The sequence below is a fragment of the Lathyrus oleraceus genome, chromosome 4 (assembly GCF_024323335.1).
Source record: "Lathyrus oleraceus cultivar Zhongwan6 chromosome 4, CAAS_Psat_ZW6_1.0, whole genome shotgun sequence".
NCBI classification, from domain to species: Eukaryota; Viridiplantae; Streptophyta; class Magnoliopsida; order Fabales; family Fabaceae; genus Lathyrus; species Lathyrus oleraceus.
In genome coordinates, this window is record NC_066582.1 from 166,652,477 (window position 1) to 166,679,141 (window position 26,665).

The 26,665-nt window shown below is 35.6% G+C and overlaps 1 protein-coding gene and 2 long non-coding RNA genes across 3 annotated transcripts; 2 read left to right on the top strand and 1 right to left on the bottom strand.

The window, feature by feature from the left end:
- Window positions 1-690: 690 nt before the first annotated feature.
- On the bottom strand, window positions 691-1,245 carry LOC127136533 (uncharacterized). The gene has a single exon (XM_051063080.1). It carries the CDS (start codon window positions 1,243-1,245, stop codon window positions 691-693), a length of 555 nt encoding a protein of 184 aa, XP_050919037.1.
- Window positions 1,246-22,319: 21,074 nt separating this feature from the next.
- LOC127135314 (uncharacterized) lies at window positions 22,320-22,799 on the top strand. The gene is made up of 3 exons (XR_007808508.1): window positions 22,320-22,380; window positions 22,461-22,554; window positions 22,651-22,799. It is a non-coding gene; the product is annotated as an uncharacterized LOC127135314 (long non-coding RNA).
- Window positions 22,800-23,168: 369 nt separating this feature from the next.
- On the top strand, window positions 23,169-23,955 carry LOC127135315 (uncharacterized). Its single transcript, XR_007808509.1, has 2 exons — window positions 23,169-23,338; window positions 23,453-23,955. It is a non-coding gene; the product is annotated as an uncharacterized LOC127135315 (long non-coding RNA).
- The last annotated feature ends 2,710 nt before the right edge of the window (window positions 23,956-26,665 follow it).

A 26,665-nucleotide genomic window follows, 5' to 3' on the forward strand; every position in this document is an offset into this window, starting at 1 on the left:
AACACATTGGTGAGTTTTGTGACTAAGGAAATTATGAAATTTATAGAATCCCATTTTCTTGTTTTGTTCTAGGGGGATCTTTTAAACCCTGAGCGACGATAATTTGACCGTCCTTTACTAACAGATCAAAGATTTCGTCACACTTAGACACGTTGAACCTATAAGTCTTAGCTACGTATTTATCTATTTTCTCAGCTTCAATGGGGTTTTTTCCATTCGAATGCTTTAAAACCATACACGCATATGGAGATCCGGGCTTAAATTCCGCCATGTTAACCTCGCTTCTTTCGATTTGATCTTCATCGTCGGAAGAACAATCTTCAACTGCGATATAGGATTTTTTTTCTGATGATATCAACCCATTGAACTTTATATCAACCCATGGAACAATCTTCGTCGTCGGAAGAACAATCTTCAACTTTATGATCAACTTTCAGGCGTTCGATTCTTCGAACTCTGTTGGCCTATTGGGCCATATCTCTAAGATACTGAGTATCTAGCTTTTTCCTTATAGAATAATCTAAACCCCGAGTAACTATCTCGACTAACTCATGCTCAGGGAGTTGAGTAAAGCATCGCACTTTCAATAGTCTAAACCTATTTAGGTATTGATCAACCGATTCAACAACTTTTTGTTTAACACTAGCTAGTTCTTTGAGGCTAATCTTGGATTGTCCCATGTAAACTTGTTCATGGAACAATCTCTCCAACTGTGTCCCATGTAAACGCATTTTGCGTAAGAGAACTTGGGAAGTATTTCAACTTCAAATCTTCATTGTTCTCTATGTCGCCAGCCTCAGTCTGATACATGGCCACGTGTTCGACGATGGACTCCTCAGTATCCCTAGCGAACTTGGTAAGTTTAGGAACTTTCCATCCCCTAGGTAGTTCTGTCTGTAAGACAAAATCTGGCAAGGGTGAATAGTAAGTCGGCCGCTGCAAGCATGGGCTTATTCCATTTTTTACTATGATCCGTTCGACAATAGCCTCTAGGTTTTGCTCTCCAACGGCTGCCTCGTGTCGAATTTGTCTGACCACTTGGTCGGGATCTTGGTTTCGGTTAACTATTACCATGGGGGACCTTCGTGCCACCCTTAGGATCTGTTCGAATTCCTGAAATTCTTGTTCAACAGTATCGTCTGTCATTTCCTCTTGTCGGACCGATATTTCCGGTCGAGGAAGAGGCGTAGGATTCCGACGAGCCGGAGCCCTTGGGCCCCCTAAAAAGTCCCTTATCCTTGTCATTTGAGTTGTCAATTGTTGGTAACTTTGCGTCGATTCTTGGATCAAAGGCCTCAAGATGGTACCCATTTGCATTAGATAGCATATGCACCATTTCATGGTTACTCTCATCCATCTGTTGTCTCATAACAACGACAGAACTTGACGTAAAAGTTGGGACCGACTGGGATGTCAGTCCAAAACCTGGGGGTTTACCGAATGGCGATGATGACGTTTCCCCGTAAGTCTAACCGAGGTTATGCACACTTGCCATAAACTCAGTCGGCATTCCCAACGTCATATGCATGGGGGCCATAAAACTGGGCATATATTTCCTAGAAGTTCCCATTTTTGTTAGTGTCGGTGTTCGTGGCTAACACGATGTCAGAATTGGACCTACAAATATTTTCGAAACCGTCGACGCCATGCTAGAGCCGACATCGGCCGCATGGGACGTTGTCGTGTCTCCCGCCGAAGACGTTTCTTCGTGTGGTCGAGGAGACGTTATTTTTCCACTGCGCAATCGCATACACCTAACACTGTCGAGGTCTCACCGGGTGCGCCAATTTGTTTCTTCGCCAACAATCTCTAGCCTTCCTATGAGAGGGTTACTTGCAGGACCGACTACAAAGTCCTGAACTTAGTGTTTGAGTGTATGATGTTTTAGTGGGGAATGTCTTTGAAATGTTCAAAGGGAGTAACTGTAATTCTTTGTAAGTTAGAAATGTAGTAAAAAGTATTGACAAGCGAAAATATAGTGAAAGTAAAGCAATAAAGTAAAGACAATTTGGTAAGTTTAAATGAATGATGAATATAAATGGAGGCAAAGGTACATTCTTTTGTAGGGAGATGAGTCTTTTCCCGTAAACGCGTTGGTATTTCAAGTTTACTCCTACTACAAATGCTAGAAATACCACCTCTAAAAATGATTCCTAACACTTCCTTAAATACTAATAAAACGTAATGTCGGGGGGTTACGAATCTCTCTTTAGATGATACGTGTCAGCCCATTTCTTCCATGTACGTAGATAACTTTCCACGTTTTTGGCCACCCACGATCATCCCTCACCATGGAAACATCCTTCGACTTCGGCCGGAACTCTTGGTGTCGACCCATGGATCATCCAACGTCTTGTCGACCTTATATTCCGAAGGGCTTCTTAGTCGAGTGGTTTTGCCTTATTTGGCCGAAATTTTTTAGCTAACAGGTACATCTGCAGCGAGTGTCCTGTGTGTTTTTTTCCCAGAGAGTCTCTTGTATTCCCCCAACAGGTTACTTAAGTTCATTCCCAATAGAGTCAGTGGTCCTTACTGATCAACTTCCGAAAGAGGCAATTTAATTGGACAATGTGGGTCCAATAGTTTAAAGTAAATGATAAAAAAATTCGTTGGTACTAACCTTTCATTCCCCTAATAAATCTCAAGGATCTTCTCATTTCTCAAAGAATCTTTATGTTTGATCTAAGCAGCAACCTTTGAGAAGAAGATAATCAACATAATTCAACATCAGCGGCACAAAGATCTCTTTATGTTAGATCTTAGTTTTCATTTTCGGCAATGTAACAATCTCTTTGTGTTGAATCGGAACATTCAACTTTTGTAGCATGTGAAGATCTCTTTGTGTTAGGTCTGAACATCAACTTTAACATATAGATGATCTCTTTGTGTTAAATCAAAGCCTTGTTTTAATAGTGTAACGATCTCTTTGTGTTAGACTAGAGCATCATTTTTAGAAGGTGAGTGTATCGCACGCTCGAAATACAACAGAGTCGTCATTGAATTTTATTTATTCTAAGAGAAAGGGAAAATATCAATAAAACTCAAAGGAAAGAGAGAAAGGGTAAGGAAGTCGGTTATGCAAAGGAAAGGTATTAGCACCCCTCATTTTAGATTGTTCTTTGCGTGGATGGGTGTTATTACCTAAAGGTTACTTACGATTGATTTTAATAAAGGAGAAAAATAATTTATTAATTAATATGCTCGCCAAGGATTTAAACCCTCGTGCATACGTATTCTCATAGTGCAATAATAAAATCAGAGCTTTGTAGTTCATGGTAGAAAACTACATATTCGTTGGTTGTTTTTAGGGAACGGTATTATAATCGTGTCCTGAAAGTGCTTTGACTTTAGCTGGTTCGATCATAGTTTGGATGCTTTAAGCTTTTAATCTGACTGCTAAGGAATGAATTATAACAGTTCTTTTATGAAAAGAGATTGTTGTTTGGACAAAGGAATGAAAAATAGGTGCTAAAACCATGAAAAAGAAATAAAGGTGGCGTCAAAACTAAGAACTGAAATATAAGTGGTGTTGGTGATTAACCTCAAAGATAATATGTTTTTGTTGTTGATTGTTGAATTGATCTGAGAATGAATATTGAAAGTTGTTTTAATTTGAATTGCACTAAAGTCTATGAATGGAGGTGAATACTTTAAATAATTGGGTCAAGCGTCTCGTATCCAAAGATATCTAGAATAAGGATAGGAATACTCCATTTCATTACTTCTCCACTTCTTAAGGCTCGTGGCGTGCAATTTGCATCATAATGGTCAAGTGTTTTGAAGTTGAATGAGAAAGGAGAGTTTTTGTTTTGTGTTTGATAAGTTAGGAAAAAATATTGGAAGAAAAGGATGAGGTACCCAAAAATAAGATGAATTTTAGTATGACCATGCCTTGATGTTCACCTATTTCTAGGGTTTTGAACGAGAATGGACTTAGGATTGACTTAAGAGATCATGTATAGGTGAAAGTATGAATATCTAAGTCTAATCAAATGATCAAGAGACTTGTGATCACTCAATTGAATATAAACCATAAGGGAGCATGCAAATTATTTTGAAAGGTTATGTGAAAAGTCATAAGCCATTAATCTAATTAATTGATCAAAGTGTGTTTGATTAACTAATCAAACCAATAAATGGGATCAAGCTAAGAATTAAGCTATCCACATCAAACACATGAAATTTATGAAGAAAAAACAAAGGAAATTAAATATCAAAATTAGTGCTAACATATAATATTAATCCTAATTTACTTGCTAATTAGTAATTGTAATGCTAACCTAAAAAATTAAATCTAATTTAGAATTACTAAGCCTAATTAATTATATGTGCCTAATTGCTAAAAATGTGTTTTTTGAATGTGTTAAAAAAAGGATACAAGAGTTTGTTAAAAATGAATAATAAAATAAGTTAAATTTTGTTAGGGGTGTCAGAAGTGGAAATTCTGCATTTTACATTCTCAACCAGCCATGTTCAGAGAATTATAAAATTATCATTTCTTTAAAAAAAATGGACAAATTAATATACGTTGGAAAATCCTCATGGCGTATAAAAGTATGGTATCAAGAGAAAACACAAACACAAACAAAATTCAAGATAAACAGAGCCACAAAATTTACGAAAAAAAACTTTGTTTCTTCATTTTCTGCATTTTGCATTTTCAACTTGCCATGTTTAAAGTGTCATAAAATATTCATTTCTTAACAAAAATGGAAAAATAAATATGCGTTGGAAAGCTCTCATGACATATAACAAGATGGTATTAAGAAAAAATGGAAACACAAAAAACATCGACGATAAACATAGCCACAAAGTTTACGAAAAAAACTGTGTTCTTCATTTTCTGCAAGTTGCATTTCCAATTAATCATCTTTAAAGTTTCATAAAATGCTCATTTTATTAACGAAAATGGAAAAATAAATATGTCTTTGTAAAGGTCTCATGGTATGGAACAATATTCTATCAAGGAAAAATGCAAATACAAACAAAATCCAGGATAAACAGAGCCACAAAGTTTTCAAAAGAACTGTGTTCTATTTTCTGCATGTTGCATTTTCAACTAGCCATCTTTAGAGCATCATAAAATGCTCATTTCTAAAAGAAAGTGGACAAAAAAATATGTGTTGGAAAGGTATCATGGCATAGAATAAGATGCTATCAAAGAAAAATGCAAACACATACCAAATCCAGGATAAACAAAGCCATAAAGTTTTCGAAAAAAACTGTGTTCTATTTTCTGCATGTTGCATTTCAATCTAGTCATCTTTAGAGCATCATAAAATGCTCATTCTTAATGAAAATGGACAAATAAATATGCGTTGGAAAACTATCATGACATAGAATAAGATGTTATCAAGAAATAACGCAAAGACAAATAAAAACCAATATAAACAGAGCCCGGAAGTTTTACGAAAAAAACTGTGTTCTATGTCAAAGTTGGGTTTTTGGGTCGAATAAGTGATTATCCTAATAAGCTATTTCATAACAGCCGCTTAAATTAATCAATAAGAAGCATTCAAAAATTCATGGTAAGCCGTGGAAGAAAAGAGACGAAGGAATACCGACGGAGCGGAGGTTTACCGCGGTTAGTATTGTGAATCACCGATAATTTTATCGAAGAGAAACCCATAAAATTTCAAAGTAAGCTCCTATAATCCAATTCACCTTTGTTTGATAATTATAGTTGAATATAAATGATGGTTATAGAAGGTGAATCTTGAATGTAGAATATTGATGAATATGTTTGAATCTTGATGAACTTTGGATGATGATGGTTGATGATAATGTGTGAATTGTTGAAACTTGATTGATGATTTGTTGAAATTGGATTGTGGCTAAGTTTCACCAAATTTAGAACTTCAATGTGAAGTTCTAGATGGTGATGAATATGAACTTCAGTGTTGGTGGGGGATTGAAGAAAATATAGAACTATGAGAGAACTTGAGAAGAAAATGGTGGGAAATGGTTTAAAGAGTTAATTTAGTTAGTATGAGTTTTTGTTAGTTAACTCTAAAATTGTGAAAAAATGACATGTTTGTATAGGTTTTGTAAATTAATGGACACCCTTGGATTATGATCCAAGTAAGAGGTTTATCAATGATTGGAAATTAATTTAAGGCTTAGTTGTGAATCACTAATTTAAACACTTGCATTAATTGTTATGAATTGTTAGGATTGAATGGAAATTTAATTGAAAATGGAGGTTGGAATTTATGTTAGTTTGGTAGGATTTGTGTTAGTTTGGTAGTTGTGGTAGTTAAGGGTTAATTGAGTAATTGAATTATTGTGGATGCATAGGTAGTTAGAGGCAAATGATATTTGATTTTTGCGAAAGTATCAAGTTGGAATATAAGGCAAAAGGTCATTAGTAATTATGCATGAAACATGAAACATAATCATGACATAAGTCATTTTTTATGAATAATAATGAATCCTTTGATCAAATGATTGTAGAATAGGTCTAGGAAAATTCAGAAGTCGAAATCGAGTCAATAGTCAACAGTTAATAAAAAATCGATAGTTGACCAAAAAGTAAATTGTTTGACCAAAAAGTCAACTGTACCAAAAAGATGTAGTTTTTAACCTTATTTCCTTGTAATACATTCTCTTGATTTGTATCTCAAGCAATATATATTGTACCATGAATTTCCAATAAATGAATGATTTTTTTTTTAATTTCAACTTTGTCATTTTCTTTGAATTCAAGCAATCTTCTGAATTAAGTAACAATCATTCTAATCTTCAATCCCCCTGATAACCATGAATCTCAAATAAAGAGATGATCCGCACCACATGTAATATGAGAAATAAACGTGAATAATCACCAAATATTATTTGCCTCGAAAATTCACTTAAACTAATTAAATTCATTATTACCGAACATTTGTCCCATTGACGAATTATGCGAAATGTGATGAATGAAACACTAAACAATGACCTGATTGGATAACTCGATAACCATGCATGCAAATGATTTAAGCATGAGCCAAATGAAAAATTGAAAAAGAGTGGGGGAAAATTGAGGTGATAACCTCTAGTTGAGTAGCGAGATGTGAAAGAACCTTTTGTTGGTTTTATCATATACAAAGAAGTCTCCCATTAAAGAGATGTGTGTTTTGCAGATGTATCATGTTATACATGTTTGTAACAAGTTTATTTTTTCCTTACATCTCGAGTGTGGTTTTGAGCCTTTGGACAATTTGAGGCATTATGGCTATAACAATTGTAATTTTGGTGGAGGTGGGGTTTACTTTGACATTTGGCCTTGGAATTGTTTTTGAAGCAGTTGAAATGATAACAGGATTTGAAAAGTTCCATGTCTTGCTGATTTAGAGGTCTAGATTTGGTGATATGAAACAACTAGAGAAGTCAATAGAATTGGAACATCTGCTTCAAGTTGGGGAAGTGGCTCTTTAGATGTAAGGGGTAAGGACCAGTGCAACACTGTTGTGAAACACTTGGAAGGATGGTCAGACGTCACGTGTTGAGGCAGCGTTCTTATGAACCTTTGATCAATTCATTTTGGAGGCTACCATTGTTGACAGTTGTAAATGTTAACGAGAAACATATTGGTTATCAAAAATAGTTGTGGCGTTGCAATGGAAGAAATCAAAGAAATTTGGTGTGAATTTTTTTTTAAAATCAAAAGATGATTCTCACAGATGACGTCATTATTCCGATTCGGAAAACAAACTGGGAAGTTAATGGCGAAGAAATCCGTTGAAGGTCTTCGTCGCGGCCTTGAACTTTTTTGATGGTCAGAGAGAAGGTGTACCTACAAGATTAGCGCTCCAACGCCTAAGTCAATAAAATCAAAGAGATGGAACTTACATGTATATAATAAATTGTACTTTGGTGTGACACGAAATCAAATTTATATTAAAATAAAGGTTATCACCATCCCTGGTGGACGTGGCACCAACCACAGAAGACCATTGAATGGATTCTAACGAATGAGATGGAGCAACGTCTTGCTTCAGCATGGACTCCTCAGTGTGCACTTGTTCTCAAACTTGAGTGAATGCGATTTTTGATTTGAGTATCTGAGTTAGACCGATTTTTTGGGATATTTGGCCAAGCCAAGACTATTTAAATTACACTTGTAGTACATGAAATTAGTTTCTATATATTCCAAATTATGTAAATTGATTCTATTACAAATAGAATAATTGTGTCTAATTAACTATCTAAGTTTTAACTTCAATATTCTTATCTATATGTTTTAGCAACGGGATAAAAAATACAACAAAAAATCACCTCACAATTTTGTAGAGAAAAACTTGATATAAACTTCTGTATAATTAAAATTGACACTTTCTAAAAAAACAATATAATTTTGAAATATGAGAATTTTGTAAAGTTGCATGCAAAATAATATAAGAAATATGTAATTTGGGTAGAAGTATATATCAAAATCTTAACTGATAAAAAGAAAGAAAGTATCTTGACACTCAAATATAGAAAGCGTCAAAATCACAAAAATGAAGTAGAGAACCCAACGATATTAATTTTTATTTTTTAGAGTTATATATTCAATCAAAACACCTTCAAATTCGAGAAGAGTGATATATAATCAAATTCGAGAAGAGTGATATATAATCAAATTCGAGAATTTAAATATGTATCATGATACATGCTCAAATTCTAGAATCTAAAATACTCCAACATGAATAAGGAGATGAGGTACAAGGTTTAGTGACATTAATTTCTAGAAACTGAAAGACAAAATCCTAACAAATTGTAGGGCTTCTAAGATAATTTTAATGGTGCCAAAAGAAATATAATTTAGGAGTTTTTAATGTACTAATACGAAAATACTAAAAATACTTCTAAATTTGAAAGATAAATCTTCGAATGCATCAAATACACACACATTCTAGATCATTCTGAGTGACGTTTTAGTAGTTGGACTTTTTTTAACCTGGAGATGCATCTCCGGAATTTCTCCGTAGATGCATCTCCATAACATATATGGAACAAAATCAGAGGCAGAAACCAGAAACTTGTATTTTGAAAAATAAAATTATTATTCATAACATGAAATCACCATTACATATGTGATTTCAACCTTAAATGAAACATTACATTTCAATATTCAGGTGGACGCTTCAATGTCTTCATAGTATCTTCGATCGATCTTGAAATCCTCGCTTCCAACTCGAGCAAAACTTTGATTTCGAAACGGAAAATTATACTCCACATAGCCCTTACATCTGCATTAGTTTTGAGCTCATAGTTGTTGAACTCAATCTTGCATTCGTTGTTAATTGACAGTGAATGGTACTTAAGCTTCACAAGTTTTTTATTATCTCCGTAAGATAGGAGATTATGCACTTCGTATTTCAGATCTGCAAAAGAGGTGTATTCATTAAGCTTAAACTTTCGACTGGGTGTCACGCTAGAGAAGGAGACATTTGTGACATACCCAATGATATTTATTTGTGACATTTGAGACATTTTCTGTTTGTGTTAAATGAAAAACAAGAGCCCTTTATTTTATAGAAGTTGTAGACAAATATGGACCTAAAAAATTATATCATGTATTAGTGCTGGTTTCAGAGATATATTCCCGGTACCACATCGTATTATGTTATTCCAGATAAACGTCTCTGAAACCTATCCTGAACTAGACAGAATGAACCAAGTAGAAAACAGAATCAAATTGATGACTTAGTTTGGAAAATGAATAAATGTTTTGGCAAAGATCCAAAATGTATTAGAATATTTAGAATTTGTATATATTACACTTCATTAATATTAAGACACAATTACATACGCTTAATTGATGACGAAAAACTAAAACGAATTGAAAGATTTGTCGTCGTCTAAATCTATAACTATGTGCAGTACCCCCTTTAACTTTTGTGCATTTGAGTCTCTTTCAATGTTGCTTAATTTCTCGAACTCTTGCATCCTTTCCACAAATTAGTCTGGCCAAGTCTCGGCTTTTGTTGTGATATATGTCGTATATGGCATCTCGATTTTAAGTAAACCTGAACAATGTATCGTGATTTTGAAAGCCACTCAATACACATAATACGATCATTTGGATTTTGAGTTATGACGGTGCGTAGTGGAAAAAGGTTTCTGAAAAATCGCAATGTGTAAGATCAATACACACTCTATCATACGCATATGGTATGAGATGACCCATTTCAGGGAAGCGTGTCTATTTTCCCTCCGATGTCGGTCCACTAATGCAAGGAACAAGAGACTCATAAATTACATCGAAACTTCCTTTCTTTCCGTAAATTTATGGGTATGATTCTTTGTGAGTCCTCAACTCATGGATAAGTTGATGGTGGACAAGTGTATGCTTATCTTATCCTTTACCAAGTAAAGCTGAAACAGCTTGATAATTATAATTACCGTCACCCTAAACATTGACAATCCGCTCGATGTATTTGTGCATAAAAACTGGCATCTCATCAATGAATAAAATATTTGGTAGAGGCGGTGAAAGAGGTGGTTTGCTAATGTGAGCTCCTTTAAAAAACACTTTTTTGAGATTCTATAGATGGTGAGTCTGGAAAAAATTTGTCAACATGTTAAAAATACGAAGGAGACCGCACCGTTGAATTGTCACTCGGTGTAGGCTGGAGCTTCTTCGGAGCACCTTTTGTTTTTACTGGTTTAGAGGATGGTTTCAAGTCAGTGGTTTTCGGATAAACAATTTTCCTCAATTTTTCTTTGATGTGGAATTTCATATTGTCGTCGGCTTTCAGAAATGTCTCTTGTATCACTTCCCATTTGGTTAAGATAGAGATATTCAATAAGCCTCTTCCAGTGAATGAAAACTTCATTCATTCTTAACGCGCTACCAAGTTTCACCTTCTTTGCAATAAGACAAGCACATGGGAGACCATATGTTTTCACAATTGTGGATCCACACTTTGCGCTATCGGATCCTACATTATCACCTTGTTTAGCTTCATAAAAAATATAATTCAAACTTGCTCGATATATGTTTCCGACCAACTGAGAATAAAGATTGTTTTCTTTAAATTTGTGTTCCAAAATTGTGATGCTCCGACCAATTCTTCAATGTAGCATGGGCAGACTCAACTCGGTTTGTTGTTGTATTCCCAAGGTGTCTAACAAGATCGGTTCATGCACAAATATTTTTCTCCTTCACCTGTTCAAAAATTGTGCTTTTAACATATTTAAACAAATCTAGATATTTATCGCACACCTTCCTGAAATGTATAAAGACATCGACATATAACTCTTTAATCGAAGAATTTATTATAACATTCCATGCATCCATTATTCTTTCCGCTACCGCACCCGCCTTCACCATTTTTCTATCTTCGGCCTTTATCTATTTCGTCCCTACCGCAGGTTTAACCCGACTTCTCATATTCTTTGTTATGTGATACCTACAAGGTAATGCATAAGAAGTAGAAAATGCCTTTGCAACCGTATTCATCAATGCGGTATCGTGGTCTGTAAAAATCACTTTAGGCATCTCTTCTTGGTCCTTCGACATTTCCCTTCACACCTTTAAGGCCCAAGTAATATTCTCCTCTTTTTCGCTCTCTAGAAATGCAATCACGACATAATAGGTCTTCTCAGTAGAGGTAACACCAACCATCTCCAATAATAGAAGTATGTACTTGTTGGCCGTGTATGTTGAATCAATGATGAGAACAGTAGGAAACATGTTGAACAACTTGGTGGAATCAGGATGAGTCCAAAATATATCTCTAATAGTTACTCCATCCTCGTAGGTTCGGTACCTAGACATATAACTATTATCATCCAACAGTTTTAAGAGTTGTTGCATTTTAGTTCTATCCCCCTCAACACCTTGTTAGTTTGGTACGAATATTGAACACTTGTTTGATTTTTGATATCTTTTTGGGTCTTTTAGTATTCAAAGTTACAATTATGTTTTTCGGTTGAACTAAATTCAATGTCATGTTTGAAATGCATTCCTTCTCTTCCGGCATGAGGCGACACACAATTAGATGGTCGACTAACTTTTCACACAAGTCATGGTTATGTAAACCACAATTGACATTAAATCTCCATTTCTTATTTGCCAACATATAACCACGCAACTTAAAGGGACACTCACATTTTCTTGAACCAGTGTCATCTCATTGAAAATTCCATAGAGGAGGTATATATTTCCCACTTCTTTCGCACTTCATTGTCACAAATGAACATCTTCTATCTAAACCATTATTAGACCTTCTGATTACCACACCAAATCCCAGTTTGGAGGCCTTTGTACAAATCCATTGAAGCATGTGATCATGAAATTCAAACTCTTGCTCATTTTTAACCGCTTTCACAATAACACCTTTGGCATCCAGACACACAACATGTTTGTAGAAAACATTGGGGTGCACCATATTTAATGAAAACAATTACCGCAAAACACTAAATAATTGCAAATATTGTAAACATGGCTGAAAAATTGAAAACAAATTGATATTAGAGATGCATTTTCGGATGAGTTCATACAGACTCTGTAAATGTATCTCTGGAATAAACGCATATTTTTCAGAGTGAAAACAAAATTAATATGAGCAATGAGGCTTTAAATAAATGGAATTCCAACTTCTTTTGCTCCCTTTGATATGATGAAACACAAGATTGAAGATTTAAAGCGAAAATGCGGTGAGAATGAAAGGGTTTTTGGTAAGGGTTTGGAGTAGAAAACAAGTATGGTTGTGTGATCATGTAGTTGAGTATTTTATCGAATTATTCCTAAGATGCATCTCCGGAAATATAAGACATGCAAAGGTCACAGAAATTTCAAAATTTCGTCTCAAACCTCCGAAGATGCATCTCTAGAATGTCCACTAGGCTACTCAAATATCAATATATTTGTTGAAAATACTCAGAGATTCATCTTCGGAATAAATTTTTATTTTAATCTAGGGTGACACTCATTTGGTGTGTTATAAGGTGGTGCACGGTGCGTCTGGAGATACATCTCTGAAATCTGAGAGGTAATTTCTGTTTTCCGTGTTTTTCCACTCCATATGGTGGGATAAGAAATTCCTTATACTTTTATTAATGTTTGTTGAAGAAATGGACTAAGTATGCGTAAAATTAGGCTGATTATGCGTGTGTAATATATGAGATTTTATTCTATCACCCTCCGGTTACACCTGTCATTCCCACCATTTTTCATAATGACAAACATATCATTTCGCATTATTTACCTTTCTAAATTTCACATTTTGTAAAAAAAAATCTCTTTAAAATCCGGTAAAAAACTAAAAATCCGATACTTATTTTCAAATAGGGTACGACAATTTTCGCAAGAGCGGATTTTTATGCATTTTTACTGGAAAATTTTAAAACCCGGTATGAGTTTTTATCGGATATTTTGAAAAAATAAACAGGAATTTCTTAAAGTTTTACCAAATATTTTGAAAAAATATAAAATTCCTTGAAGTTTTATCGGATAATTATAAAAAATCCGGAAACCACTTGTTGTTTTATCGATTTTTTTGTAAAAAATCAGAAACATTTTGAAGTTTTATCGGATTTTTTGGAAAAATCGAGATTTTGCAGGATTCTAACGTTGTTATTACCGGAGATGTCAAAAAATATGGGAAACTTTGTTTTTTACCGATTTTTTGGTAAAATCAGGTATATCGGATTTTTTGCTTAACCTAAAAATCTGATAGTTTAGTATGCTTTAATTTGTGTGGTCCTGATCTTGATGGTTCTCCTATGGGTTTTACTTAATTTTTCACCATTGATGCGGTATATTTTACATACACGTTTTATTTTTAAATAGTTTCAATAATAATAGGCTTATGATATCAACATTGATAATGTATTTTGTATATGTTGTAAATGTTAGATATTTCTCTCCCGAGCTGACATTTTGGCATGGGCATAGTCTGTTGGTAAACAACATGATATTATTGTTGTGACTATTCGTTCTAATACTGCGAATGGAATGAGAGGTAAGAAAGATAAATTGATTATGTATTGTGAGAGAGGAGAAAATTACAAGAACAAGAATGTGATTGAAGGAAGTTATAGTTGAAGGTGTGAAAAATACAAGGGAAGGGGTTTGAATTGGGTATTACAAGCAAAAGCTTTTTCTAAAACAAGAACAACACTAACAAGTTAATAACAAAGAGATAAAAACACAAGTATTTTTATCCTAGTTTGCTTGAAACTCAAAGCTAATCCAGTCCACCCGCCAAGGTGATTTTTCCTTATACACAAGGACTTAATCCACTATAATCAACATATTACAACAAACACAAAGAATAATCTTCTTTGTCTTCTCAAGGATCCAACTAAACCTTAGTCTCCTTAAGGACTTACAAAGAGCAATCTTATTTGTCTTCTCAATAATAACCTCCTTAAGGAATCAAACAAATAGTTTGAATAATATTTTATGTTATAAGATGCTTCTACATAAGAAGATTTTACACAAATGAATAACAAACACTTAAAGAAAAATGTGTACAAAAGAATGATAGCTTTTTACAAAGAAAATAACTTGTCAAAATATTTGTGTAACTAGTGTTTTTCTTCAAGTCTCAAAGTCTTACTTATATAGCATCAGCATACGATCCTTGGAGGGAAAAATGGGAAAAGCTCATTTGAGCGGTTGTCCACTGTTGGATGGGAAAGGAATGATATCACGTACTGTCATTTCACCTACAAAATTAGTGACAGGTGTGATGTATAGTATTGTCCTTGCCCATGAAATCAGGTAGTGCAAAAGATGTTCGATTTGTACTATATAATATTTGATCACTTTCCCATTTAGATCTTATCTTCAAGTTCATTGGCTTTTGATGAAAGTTGATGAAACATTAAATGAAGAAACATAAAGCTGGATTCAAAAACTTCGGAATATTTAGTCAGAACCTTGACAACATCAATAGTCTGGCTTGAGATCTTAAGAATCTTCAGAGTCTTCGGAATCCTCAGTCAGAACCTTGATAACTTCAATCGTCTAGCTTGAGATCTTCATAATCTTCAGCTACATAACACAACTTCAGAAGCTTGCCATTCTTCAGAAGTTAGGTGATCAGAGTCACTTCCAAAAGCATGAGCCGAGAGAACATTACAGCCGCAACATAGTGTAGTGGTAAATTCATGATCACCAAGCTATGGATAAGCTAGACATCAAATAACAAGAGTCGCCACCGCGCTTTTATTGTTTCCAAGGTAAAAGGGAAAAGTACGAACAAAACCCATAAATAAGAAGTTTTCAAATCAAAACTAATAAAATGCCAGAGATTACAGGTAAGGGGGTTGGTTACACAGGGGGAAGGTGTTAGCACCCAAAGTGTCCTAGGTACTCCTAGGGAGCCCTTTCTTCTGTGCATATGTGTTTTTGTACAAATGATGTTTACAAACAAATAGAATAGGGTGATGAGAAAATAATTCATTAATTATATTTTTGTGTTTGACAAGACCTTCAAACTTGTGCCTATGTACCAACATAAAAATGAGGGATCAAAACCTCGTAGTTCGTGGTATAAATTTCAAAGTGGATGCATTGCTTTTAACCAAAATTAAGTTTGAAAGGCACAAAGGCCTAAAAATGGCTTGTATGAGTTAGTTCTTTTTGGCTTTTGAAATTTTAAGTCAAGTATAGTTAAGTATATTTACAAGTTTGATTGAGAAAAAAAAGCTTCAAAATGCAATGGCATAAGGCCAAAGTTTCTAGTTTGCAATACGTTCTAAGTTTAGAAAAACAAACACAAACAAAGAATTTTTTAAAAGGAGGGAGAGATTTTGAAAATAAAGAAATGGGGAAGAGATGGAGAGACTAATCCTAAGCACAAAATTTATAAGTTGAGATTTGAAAAGATCTGACCAATGGGCTGCAATCCAATAGACAAGAATGTCATATAAAAACCCAAATTCCCTTGGACATTAGAATCAATAAACAAACAATGCACAAAATATCAACTCGAAGAGCAAGGCATCAAATAAACATAGCCACATCCAAGCTTAGCCACTTCATGATCTTCTTCAAATTTTCCCATATAGTAGATGAATTCCACAATGCTACAAGTCATAGGTTCAAAATAACAGCTTCACAATGATCATGTTGTAGATGAACTCAAATGGATCGTTCAAGGATGTATCAGATGAAGTTTCAGATTACAAGCACTTGGTTTCATAAAAGTTGGCATTGGCCAAGTCCTTTTGTTAGGGACCAATTAGTACTACTTTTTATATCATTTTATTGGTCCCTTTTACCAAGTTTTGATGTTATTACACACTTTTATTCTCACTATTTTGTATAAATGCAATTAGGTTTAATTTATTTTGTTTTAAATAGTTATTTCACATTTTTGTTAGTTTTGTAGAATTTCTGGGATAAGAAGGCTTTGGATTGCAATACCACATCTTGGAGGAAGCTTGCCAAACAAGGAAGCTGGAGAAGCAACAGTTCGCGCCGCGAACTGCCTTCGCACCGCGAAGGCTGCGAATCCAGCAAGCTGACTGAGGGTCAAAAGTGCTGTTCTGCAGGAAAAGTTTATTGCCATTTTGATGTCTGCCTGGGAATTGCTTTTCTGCTTTAGATGACAATGACCATTTAGGGAAATGTCAACTTATTTTGTTAGAAACAAATACATTATTCTAGGGCATTGAAAAGATTCACTATCATTCACACATTGATATTGAGAGATTTTTGTAAGGGAGAAAAACAGAGTTTTTCTTCTTTAATTTTCTTCTTTGTAACAATGATGATGAGGAGCTAAACTCCCTTTTGTCAAGATTGGAGGTAGTAGCTATTCTCATTTGTTTATGTATTCACTTTGATTTATATATATGATAAAGATTGTTGATGTATTGAATACTGTTTTTGCTCTAAGTTGAAAACCAGATTTGAGTAGTTGTCGAGAGAGATTACTTGAGTTTAGACATAAAACAGATTTTCAAGTAGTGGATAAGTTGTAGAGATAGATTTATTCATTACTCTTCTTTAATATTAAACATTAAAGATTGCTATATTGATAGTTAGGTGGAGAGATCGTCTAAGGATCAATATAGTGATTATCACGATATCATTTAGACATAAATGACTTTGAGAGGATATTTGAACATCATCAATAATCTTGAATCTATGTATTTATCATAAGGAATCATAAACATTTGAAATAGTGAAATCCAATCTTGCCAAGCTTTTATATTTGACTAAAACCATTTCATAGTTTTTGTTAACATTTACTCACAAGATATTTTTCCAACCAAAACAACCCTGTTACTTTCTAAACTTATAACATTCGGATTATAGAACGGCGGTAATATCAACCAATCTCTGTGGATACGATACAAAAATATTTGCCGAAGATATACTTTTCAACAAATTGGCGCCGTTGCCGGGGATTGGTGTCGATATTACACGCATTGCAATAATTCTTTGTTTTAAGTTGTGTTACATTTATTACTATCCCTCTTTTGTTTCACTTGGTTTGTTAGTTTTGTAGATTCTAGTGCATGCGAGGAAAAGCAACCGAGGAGCAACTTCAATTCGATCCTGAAATTGAAAGAACACTTCGGAAGCTCAATAGCAAAACACGAAGAAGAAGGAAACTAGCCGAAGAGAGGAACCGGAGAGAAGAAGCATCTACTTCCGCGCTTGTTCCAATCGAAGAAGTGGTTGTAGAGGCTTGTGAAGGAAACATGGCGGAGGATAATCGTATCGAAATGTCCGCTAATAGTCCAAGAAGGAATGCTCAATTTTCCCGTGGAGGAAGAAATACGGAGATGAAGACCGGAATCCTCCAACTTCTCTATGCAAATCCATTCACCGGAATGGATCATGAAGATCCGTACACCCATCTCATTAAATTTTATGAGATTGCGGGTTCGACGGGAATAGATGAAATGGGTGAAGAGGCACTATTCAAGAGGATGTTCCCACACTCCTTAGTGGGAAAGGCAAAAGAGTGGTACCTTGATCAAGCACCAAGAGTGATGATGGATTGGAATTTATTAGAGGAAAAGTTCTTAGAAAGATACTTCCCTCAATCCCGATTCATGGAAGCCAAGACGGCTATTGCGGTATTCACTCAAGGAGGCAACGAATCTCTAAATGAAGCCTGGGAAAGATTCAAGGAAATGTTGAGGAAATGCAAGGGACATGGGTTTGATGAGCTCACTCAAATCCATATTTTCTTAAATGGGCTCCAATCAACTCATAAGACACTTCTGGACGCCACCGCGGGTGGGTCGCTTATGTCAAAAACTGCGGAAGAAGCTAAAGTCATTATTGAACGGATGGCCCTCAATGATCATCAAGGTCAACATGATCGTAGCCCTTCACAACGTAAGCCCGGAGTTCTTGAGTTAAATACCAATGATGCCATCCTTGCTCAAAACAAGCTACTCTCTCAACAAATGGACCTTCTCACTCAACAAATGGCCAAGCTTCCACAACAAATAAAAGAGATTCAAGGGTTTCAAGTTCAGCATCAAGTAGCATGTTGCGAATTATGTCAAGGGGATCACCCTACTGGTTTTTGTCCTCCACCCCAAGAAGAAGTGAGTTATGTGAACAATCAAAATCAGGGCTATCAAAGACAACAGCCTAACAATCAAGGCTACCAACCACGAAACAATCAAGGCTATCAACCGTCAAGGTTCAACAATCAGAATTTTCAGCAGCAAAGTCCTTACCAACATCCAAACTCTCAAGGACAGCAGTCGCAAGGAGGAAATTCCAAGCTAGAAGACACTCTTCAACAATTCATGCAAGCTTCCATGGCAAATTAGAAGAGTAACGAAGCAGCAATTAAAAATTTGGAAAATCAAGTAGGCCAACTCACGAAGCAACTGTCGGAACAAAACGCAGGACCATCTTTCTCTGCTAACACTCAACCGAATCCAAAGGAACATTGCAAAGCAATTGTCACAAGGAGTGGTAAAGAGTTGGTAAGTGAAAAAGGTGAAGAAATTGTAGAAGAGAACATCACTGATGGGATGCTGGAAGAAAAAGACATAGTTGGTGAAAAGGAAAATGCTTCTGGAAATGCTCAGTTCGCGCCGCGAACCACCTTCGCGCCGCGAAAAGAGCAGGTTTTGCCAACTGATCAGCAGACTGATTTAGAGGGGAAAAAGGATGCTGAATCAAAGAAGAAGAAGAAATCTGAGAAAGGGGTGTCGCATCTCGAAAAATACGATTCCTCGCGATGGTCGCGGAAAAAATTTAGTTCGAACAGAGTCGCCACCGAACTTTATTTATCCCAATGAAGGAATAGGAAAATATCGATAAAACCTTTTAGAAAACAGAATAATGGTCATCGCAACCATATTCGGGTTCGGGAGTCGATTACGTAAGGGGAAGGTATTAGCACCCCTCACGTCCGTTGTACTCAACGGGAACCTTTTAGTCTAATTTGCTATTTGAATGTTAGTTAAATGTTGTTTGCTTTCTTCTAGTAATTAGAGTTGATAATAGAGATGGGTGAAGACCTCAGGAGGGGGAAATGGGAGGTTTTTTATTAGTGTGCTCGCCAAGATTTCGCAATCTCGTGCCTACGTATCCTTATGGTGCAATAAGGAAATCAGAGCATTCGTAGTTCGGGCAACTACGGTTTTTTGTTGGTGTCTTTTAATGAACAACTGTGTAGATCGCGTTCTAAAGGCTAAACGCTGGCTTGTTTTCTCTCGGCGGAGGTTTAAGCATTGGTTTGTTATGCGCATTAGAAAGGATTAACAGTGTTCTTTTGAAAAGAAATTTTAAGTTGTTGGTCGCACGGGGGCGAGGAATTGAGTTTGATTTGTGAAGGTGTTTTGAATTTATTCGATTGTGTTTTAATTTGATGACGAAGATTCGAGCAATGTGGCGTACGCCAATTATTCGAATAATCGAGAGATAATAAAGCGGAAGCTTACTATTCTCCTTTTCATTCAAAATTAATTATTAAAAATAAGGCTTTTAGAATTAATAAATAATTTGGAGGAGTGATATTAATCTTATGGAATTTTTAGGGTTTAAATTGAATGACGAAGATCCGAGCAATATGGCGTACGCCAATTATTCGAATAATCGAGAGATAATGAAGCGGATGCTCACTAATCTCCTTTTCATTCAAGATTAATTTTAAAATAATACTTTTAGGATTTGTAATTAATCGAGGGAGTAATTTTAGTTAAGGAGTTTTGGGGTTTTAATTAAATGACAAAAATTCGAGCAATATGGCGTACGCCAATTATCCGAATAATCGAGAGATAATAAAGCGGATGCTCACTAATCTCCTTTTCATTCAAGATTAATTTAAATAGTGTTTTTAGAATTTTGTAATTAATTTGAGAAAATAATCTTAATTTTATAGAGTTTTTTAAGGTTTTAATTAAATGACGACAATTCGAGCAATATGGCGTACGCCAATTATTCGAATAGTCGAGAGGTAGTAAAGCGGAAGCTTACTATTCTCCTTTTCATTCAAAATTAAATTATTAAATAATTTTAAGAGAATATTAGAATAATTAAATTGGGAAAATGATTTTAATTTTATAGAGTTTTTTAAGGTTTTAATTAAATGACGACAATTCGAGCAATATGGCGTACGCCAATTATTCGAATAGTCGAGAGGTAGTAAAGCGGAAGCTTACTATTCTCCTTTTCATTCAAAATTAAATTATTAAATAATTTTAAGAGAATATTAGAATAATTAAATTGGGAAAATGATTTTAATTTTATAGAGTTTTTTAAGGTTTTAATTAAATGACGACAATTCGAGCAATATGGCGTACGCCAATTATTCGAATAGTCGAGAGGTAGTAAAGCGGAAGCTTACTATTCTCCTTTTCATTCAAAATTAAATTATTAAATAATTTTAAGAGGGTATTATTTAAGTATGGTGAATTAGGGTTAATGTGTCTGGATAAAGCCTATGTGGTATTAGATCGAGATTGACCTTTTTTTTAGGAAAAGAAATACTTATTAATACTAATATTTAATCTCCTATTTAATTAATATTCCAACGAAATAAACAAAGATATGAATTAAAATAAATAATAATCAATAATCAAACTAAATAATATTTCTACTATCTTTAATTAATCATAGTTGTTTTAATATTCTTTATAAAAAATAATACCTAAACCAAATAGGATAAATCAGGATGTATGAGTAATAAGGAGGGGGTGAAGCCCCAAAACACCAAACTGTAGAGGCCCAACAGAGTTCTAAACTAAGAGGGAGTCCGAGTTGGCCCTAAGGCCCGCAACTTTCCTACACCAAAAACAATCAACCGGCAAAAAAAAGAGTGGGCCTTAAGCCCAATCTTAACAATCTGTCTAGAAGCATGAGGAAGGCGAGGAGCGTCGGTTGAGTGACCGTTTGGTCTTTCCCAAATAAAAACGCACGCGTGCCTCCTTGAGAATTGCCAACCTTCGCTAATATCCATTAATTTGCCAACTGTTCTCATTAATTAAACATAAAACCAAAAAATAACACTGCTGAAGGATCAGTCTTAAAGCGTAAAAACCAAAAGGGACGACACGTTTCGTCTTCTTCACTCGGCCTCTCGTGGATGCTAAACCATAAAAGGTCATTTCCCTGAACCTTCAATAAAAATCCCCAAAACAAAACTCTAATCTAAGCCTTAAACCTAAATCTAACGAGTAACCACACATTCGTATGCCACAGATTCAAACACATGCAAGCAAACTCTAAAGATTCATGATTCAACCACAACAGGCAAACAGCTCACAATGGTATGATAAACAAGAAGATATACAAACAGAAATATGCAGATCAACAAAGGGGGAAAGTAACATAAAGCCCGCCGGAAAATGGATTTTCCGACGAGCTTACCGGCGATGTAACCGACCTCGAGGTATTTTGACTTCTTCTCCTTTTCTTCCTTCTGAACTTTGGATCCTCCTCTTCTACGCTTCCTCTCCTCTTCCGTTCTTCTTTATGATTTGGATTTGCTTTGGTTTTGACAGGGGTCTAGCTCGAGCTTGTTGAGCTTCGATGTGAAGATCTCAACAAGTTCACAACAGAGCTTTTTAAACTAGGGTTTGGGATTGATTTCTCCAGAGTAACGTTGCAAAAATTCGGATCCCTACTTCATCCCTGGAGGTCCTTATTTATAGCATTTTTGATGTACGAGGTTTTGAATTCCTCTCTCATGAGCTTGGCAAGTTAGTGGGAGAATCATTCCGTTAGGTAGCAGAATTTCTCAGAGTTAGTGGTGCTTCAAATCGGTGTGGTCCCTCAAATGGCAGGATGTGGTTTTGTCTGTAGTGAATCCGTGGTAACCACCTATTTTTTACTTTTCACTGTAGTAATTGTCTATTTTACTTAGCCTTTGCCATTTTTTTTAGCTCGTGTTCTGATTTTGCAATAGGTTTATGTTGTGATAGATGCATGTTTACAAGGTTTGGAAGATTGACGAGTATGTTTCATCGTGACAGGTATTTTCTTGTATTGATTTTCATGAATCCTTAAACTTTGCCAATTCTATGCCTGACTTCAATGTGCCATGGCTTTGCAGGTTTTGTCATGCTATCATGCTATCTTGAATGCTGACTGCTGGATTGGTTTCTCTCACATATCTTAGGACATGTTTGGTTTTGGTTGAAGGATGGGTAGGCCATTAGAATTTATGCGTTTGGTGTTGGTCTGAGCATGGTATTAGTTAGGTTAAATGTTGGTTTGATGCAGGTTTTTTTAAATGATGACAGGTAGGTAGATGGCATAGTTATGTGATGGATAGACTTGCATCATGAGTTTGGCATGTGGTTGTGCATTATTGGCTGTTGTAAAGATTGAAGTCATGGTGATGGTGAATTCATGATGCTTGGTATCACTTTGTTGTTGTAGTGATTCCGGGCTGGTGTATAGCGGCAGCATTTTGTCCTGTTCGGCCTGTTCGGCCTTAGGTACGTTATGCGTCGTGCATCTTGGTATCATGGTGTAATTATGCTGAATCTGCTTTACGTCACCGCGTGGCTCTTATGGTATTAAAAATGTATTGCAGGTTGCTTCTTTACAGGTCATATACCAGTCAATTTCATGAAGTGGCTCGTGCATAATTAACAAGTTAAGGTATCAAAGTCCATTCTTAGGATGCTTTTTATGTACAAACTTGAAAATAACTTGTTCTTCATTTGTTTATTGTTCTACTCCTGGTATGGCTGTTATGAAATTATTCGAGCGTTGCAAGATGTATGGTTGGTGATTTTGTAAGGAGGCATTTGTGTTATGCAGGTACAGGGATAATTTAGAAAACCATTTTCTTGCCTGGAAATAGCATTAGATCAAACACATACCATAGCTGTCAACACACATTATCAAGCTTGGAGATCACTTCTTGTAATACGGTCGGTCTGTTCGTGCACGGGACTTAAGTGTGGTTTGTGTTTTGGTGAGGTAAGCTGCACTTGGTTCATTTTTGGATTGTGGAGGTATTCACTCAACTTATGTTATGTCATGGTTTTATCTGGTCATGGATAACTTGGTGTAGTGATAATGATATCATGCTAGGCGTTCTTTGCCGGTTCAATATAACACAATGAGTTTGGCCAAGGCTTGGAGAAAAAGATGCAAAGCCAATTATCCTGAACTCGGGTGATGAAACATGGACAATTGAGGTTTTGCTGTAGGTTGAACATGGCTGCAACTTGCCGCAACCACGACATCATTATTCACAGTTGGCTTGGTTTTGCAGTTTGGACTTGGACGGCTTGGCTAGTGGCGTTCCGAATTTGTACTGCATTAAATCACCAGTTTGTTGTGCTCTGGAACTTCTTGAGCTTTCTGTAATTACTTAGGCTTTTTATTTGGAATGCTGAGTTTTGAGTAGTTTGTAGCCTTATGTCTGCTGCGTTCATGGCTTTCCCGTCCAACTACCCTTTTTATGTTCTATTTGTTTTGGATATGTATGCTGGCGGGATACGTAGACTGGATAACGTTTTTTTAATGGAAAATTGGGTCATGGATGTTAACAAAAGTGATTATGAAAATGGATTATGGATGTTAGTGGATAACTGTATTATGACAGGTATGAATGAATTTGAATGTGGATTAATTGAATCTAAATGAATTGAATTTGGATTGGGCCTAAAGAAATGTGGGATGGGCTTAACAACAAAAATAAAATGAAATGATTAAATTTTCAAAAAAAACCAACTCAATTCTTTAAAATCAATCTGGATCGTCCAACCTGACTCGAGCTAAAATTAATCCGGAAAAGAGTAAAAAATGATTTTGAAGAGCCAAATTTATTCTTAAAGGCCAAATCTAACTCCCGAATCAACTCTAAACTTAAAAAGTTGGTTTTAAAAATTGTAAAACAAGAGAAACAATCAGAGCACATATTATGACTTGATGGCCAAATAATGACTATTCATGGCACGAATTGATGAATTCCACTGACGCAACTTGAAACTAAGATTGAACCAAAATCAAATGAACGAGCAAATATTGATCTAATTATGCACTCGAAATACCTGACCAAGAACCAAACAGCTAGCTAAAAAAAAGAGATCAGGACCTAGATGAAATATTACCCACATGGCCATCTGATTAACAGGACATGTTACCCATTGCGATAGTTAAGGCATGAACCAGCCGTGATTGCTTTAAGATTATAAACACCAATGAAAGCTTCAAGTAGTCTGGACAAAATTGGGGTATGACAGCTGCCCCTATTTAATTACCGTGAACTAGAAAGCAGAAATGATAGTAGTCTTCATGCGTTCATAGTGAAAGGTAATTAAATACAAGAAGACCCGAGTTTTGTCCTTTGAGATGGAAAGAATAAATTCATAAAGGGAAAGTGTAGTGAGAAATACAGTATGAGAAGGAATCGTTAGCACAGTATCTTGGATAATTACAATCGAGGTATCCCATTAAAGGAATGATGTCCCAACTGTATCCAAGATCTTCTGGTAATAAATAGAAAAATGTTCCTAAAACTGAATGAGACTCCTCATGCTGATGAAGCAGCATCTCAAGCAGCAAAAGATGAGATTCTCTGTATCGAGTCGAAGCAGCATCTCAAATGATAGAATTAAGATATTCCGAACAAGGGAATGATACCTTAATTGAATCTGAGACTCTCCGAGGATACTAGAGCAGTATCTCAAAAAGAAAAACTAGAATGAGACTTCTCATATTGATGAGACAGCATCTCAAACAGCAAAAGATGAGATTCTCTGTATCGAGTCGAAGCAGCATCTCATATGATCGAATCAAGATATTCCGAACAAGGGAATGATACCTTGATTGAATCTGAGACTCTCCGAGGATACTAGAGCAGTATCTCAAAAGAAAAACTGGAATGAGACTCCTCATATTGATGAGACAGCATCTCAGACAGCAAAAGAAGAGATTCTCTGTATCGAGTCGAAGCAGCATCTCATATGATCGAATCAAGATATTCCGAACAAGGGAATGATACCTTGATTGAATCTGAGACTCTCCGAGGATACTAGATCAGTATCTCAAAAGAAAAACTAGAATGAGACTCCTCATATTGATGAGACAGCATCTCAGACAGCAAAGATGAGATTCTCTGTATCGAGTCGAAGCAGCATCTCATATGATCGAATTAAGACATTCCGAACAAGGGAATGATATCTTAATTGAATCTGAGACTCTCCGAGGATACTAGAGCAGTATCTCAAAAGAAAAACTAGAATGAGACTCCTCATATTGATGAGACAGCATCTCAGACAGCAAAGATGAGATTCTCTGTATCGAGTCGAAGCAGCATCTCATATGATCGAATTAAGACATTCCGAACAAGGGAATGATATCTTAATTGAATCTGAGACTCTCCGAGGATACCAGAGCAGCATCTCAAAAGAAAAACTAGAATGAGACTCCTCATATTGATGAGACAGCATCTCAGACAGCAAAGATGAGATTCTCTGTATCGAGTCGAAGCAGCATCTCATATGATCGAATTAAGACATTCCGAACAAGGGAATGATATCTTAATTGAATCTGAGACTCTCCGAGGATACTAGAGCAGTATCTCAAAAGAAAAACTAGAATGAGACTCCTCATATTGATGAGACAGCATCTCAGACAGCGAAGATGAGATTCTCTGTATCGAGTCGAAGCAGCATCTCATATGATCGAATTAAGACATTCCGAACAAGGGAATGATATCTTAATTGAATCTGAGACTCTCCGAGGATACTAGAGCAGTATCTCAAAAGAAAAACTAGAATGAGACTCCTCATATTGATGAGACAGCATCTCAGACAGCAAAAGATGAGATTCTCTGTATCGAGTCGAAGCAGCATCTCATATGATCGAATCAAGATATTCCGAACAAGGGAATGATACCTTGATTGAATTTGAGACTCTCCGAGGATACTAGAGCAGTATCTCAAAAGAAAAACTGGAATGAGACTCCTCATATTGATGAGACAGCATCTCAGACAGCAAAAGATGAGATTCTCTGTATCGAGTCGAAGCAGCATCTCATATGATCGAATCAAGATATTGCGAACAAGGGAATGATACCTTGATTGAATCTGAGACTCTCCGAGGATACTAGAGCAGTATCTCAAAAGAAAAACTAGAATGAGACTTCTCATATTGATGAGACAGCATCTCAGACAGCAAAAGATGAGATTCTCTGTATCGAGTCGAAGCAGCATCTCATATGATCGAATCAAGATATTCCGAACAAGGGAATGATACCTTGATTGAATCTGAGACTCTCCGAGGATACTAGAGCAG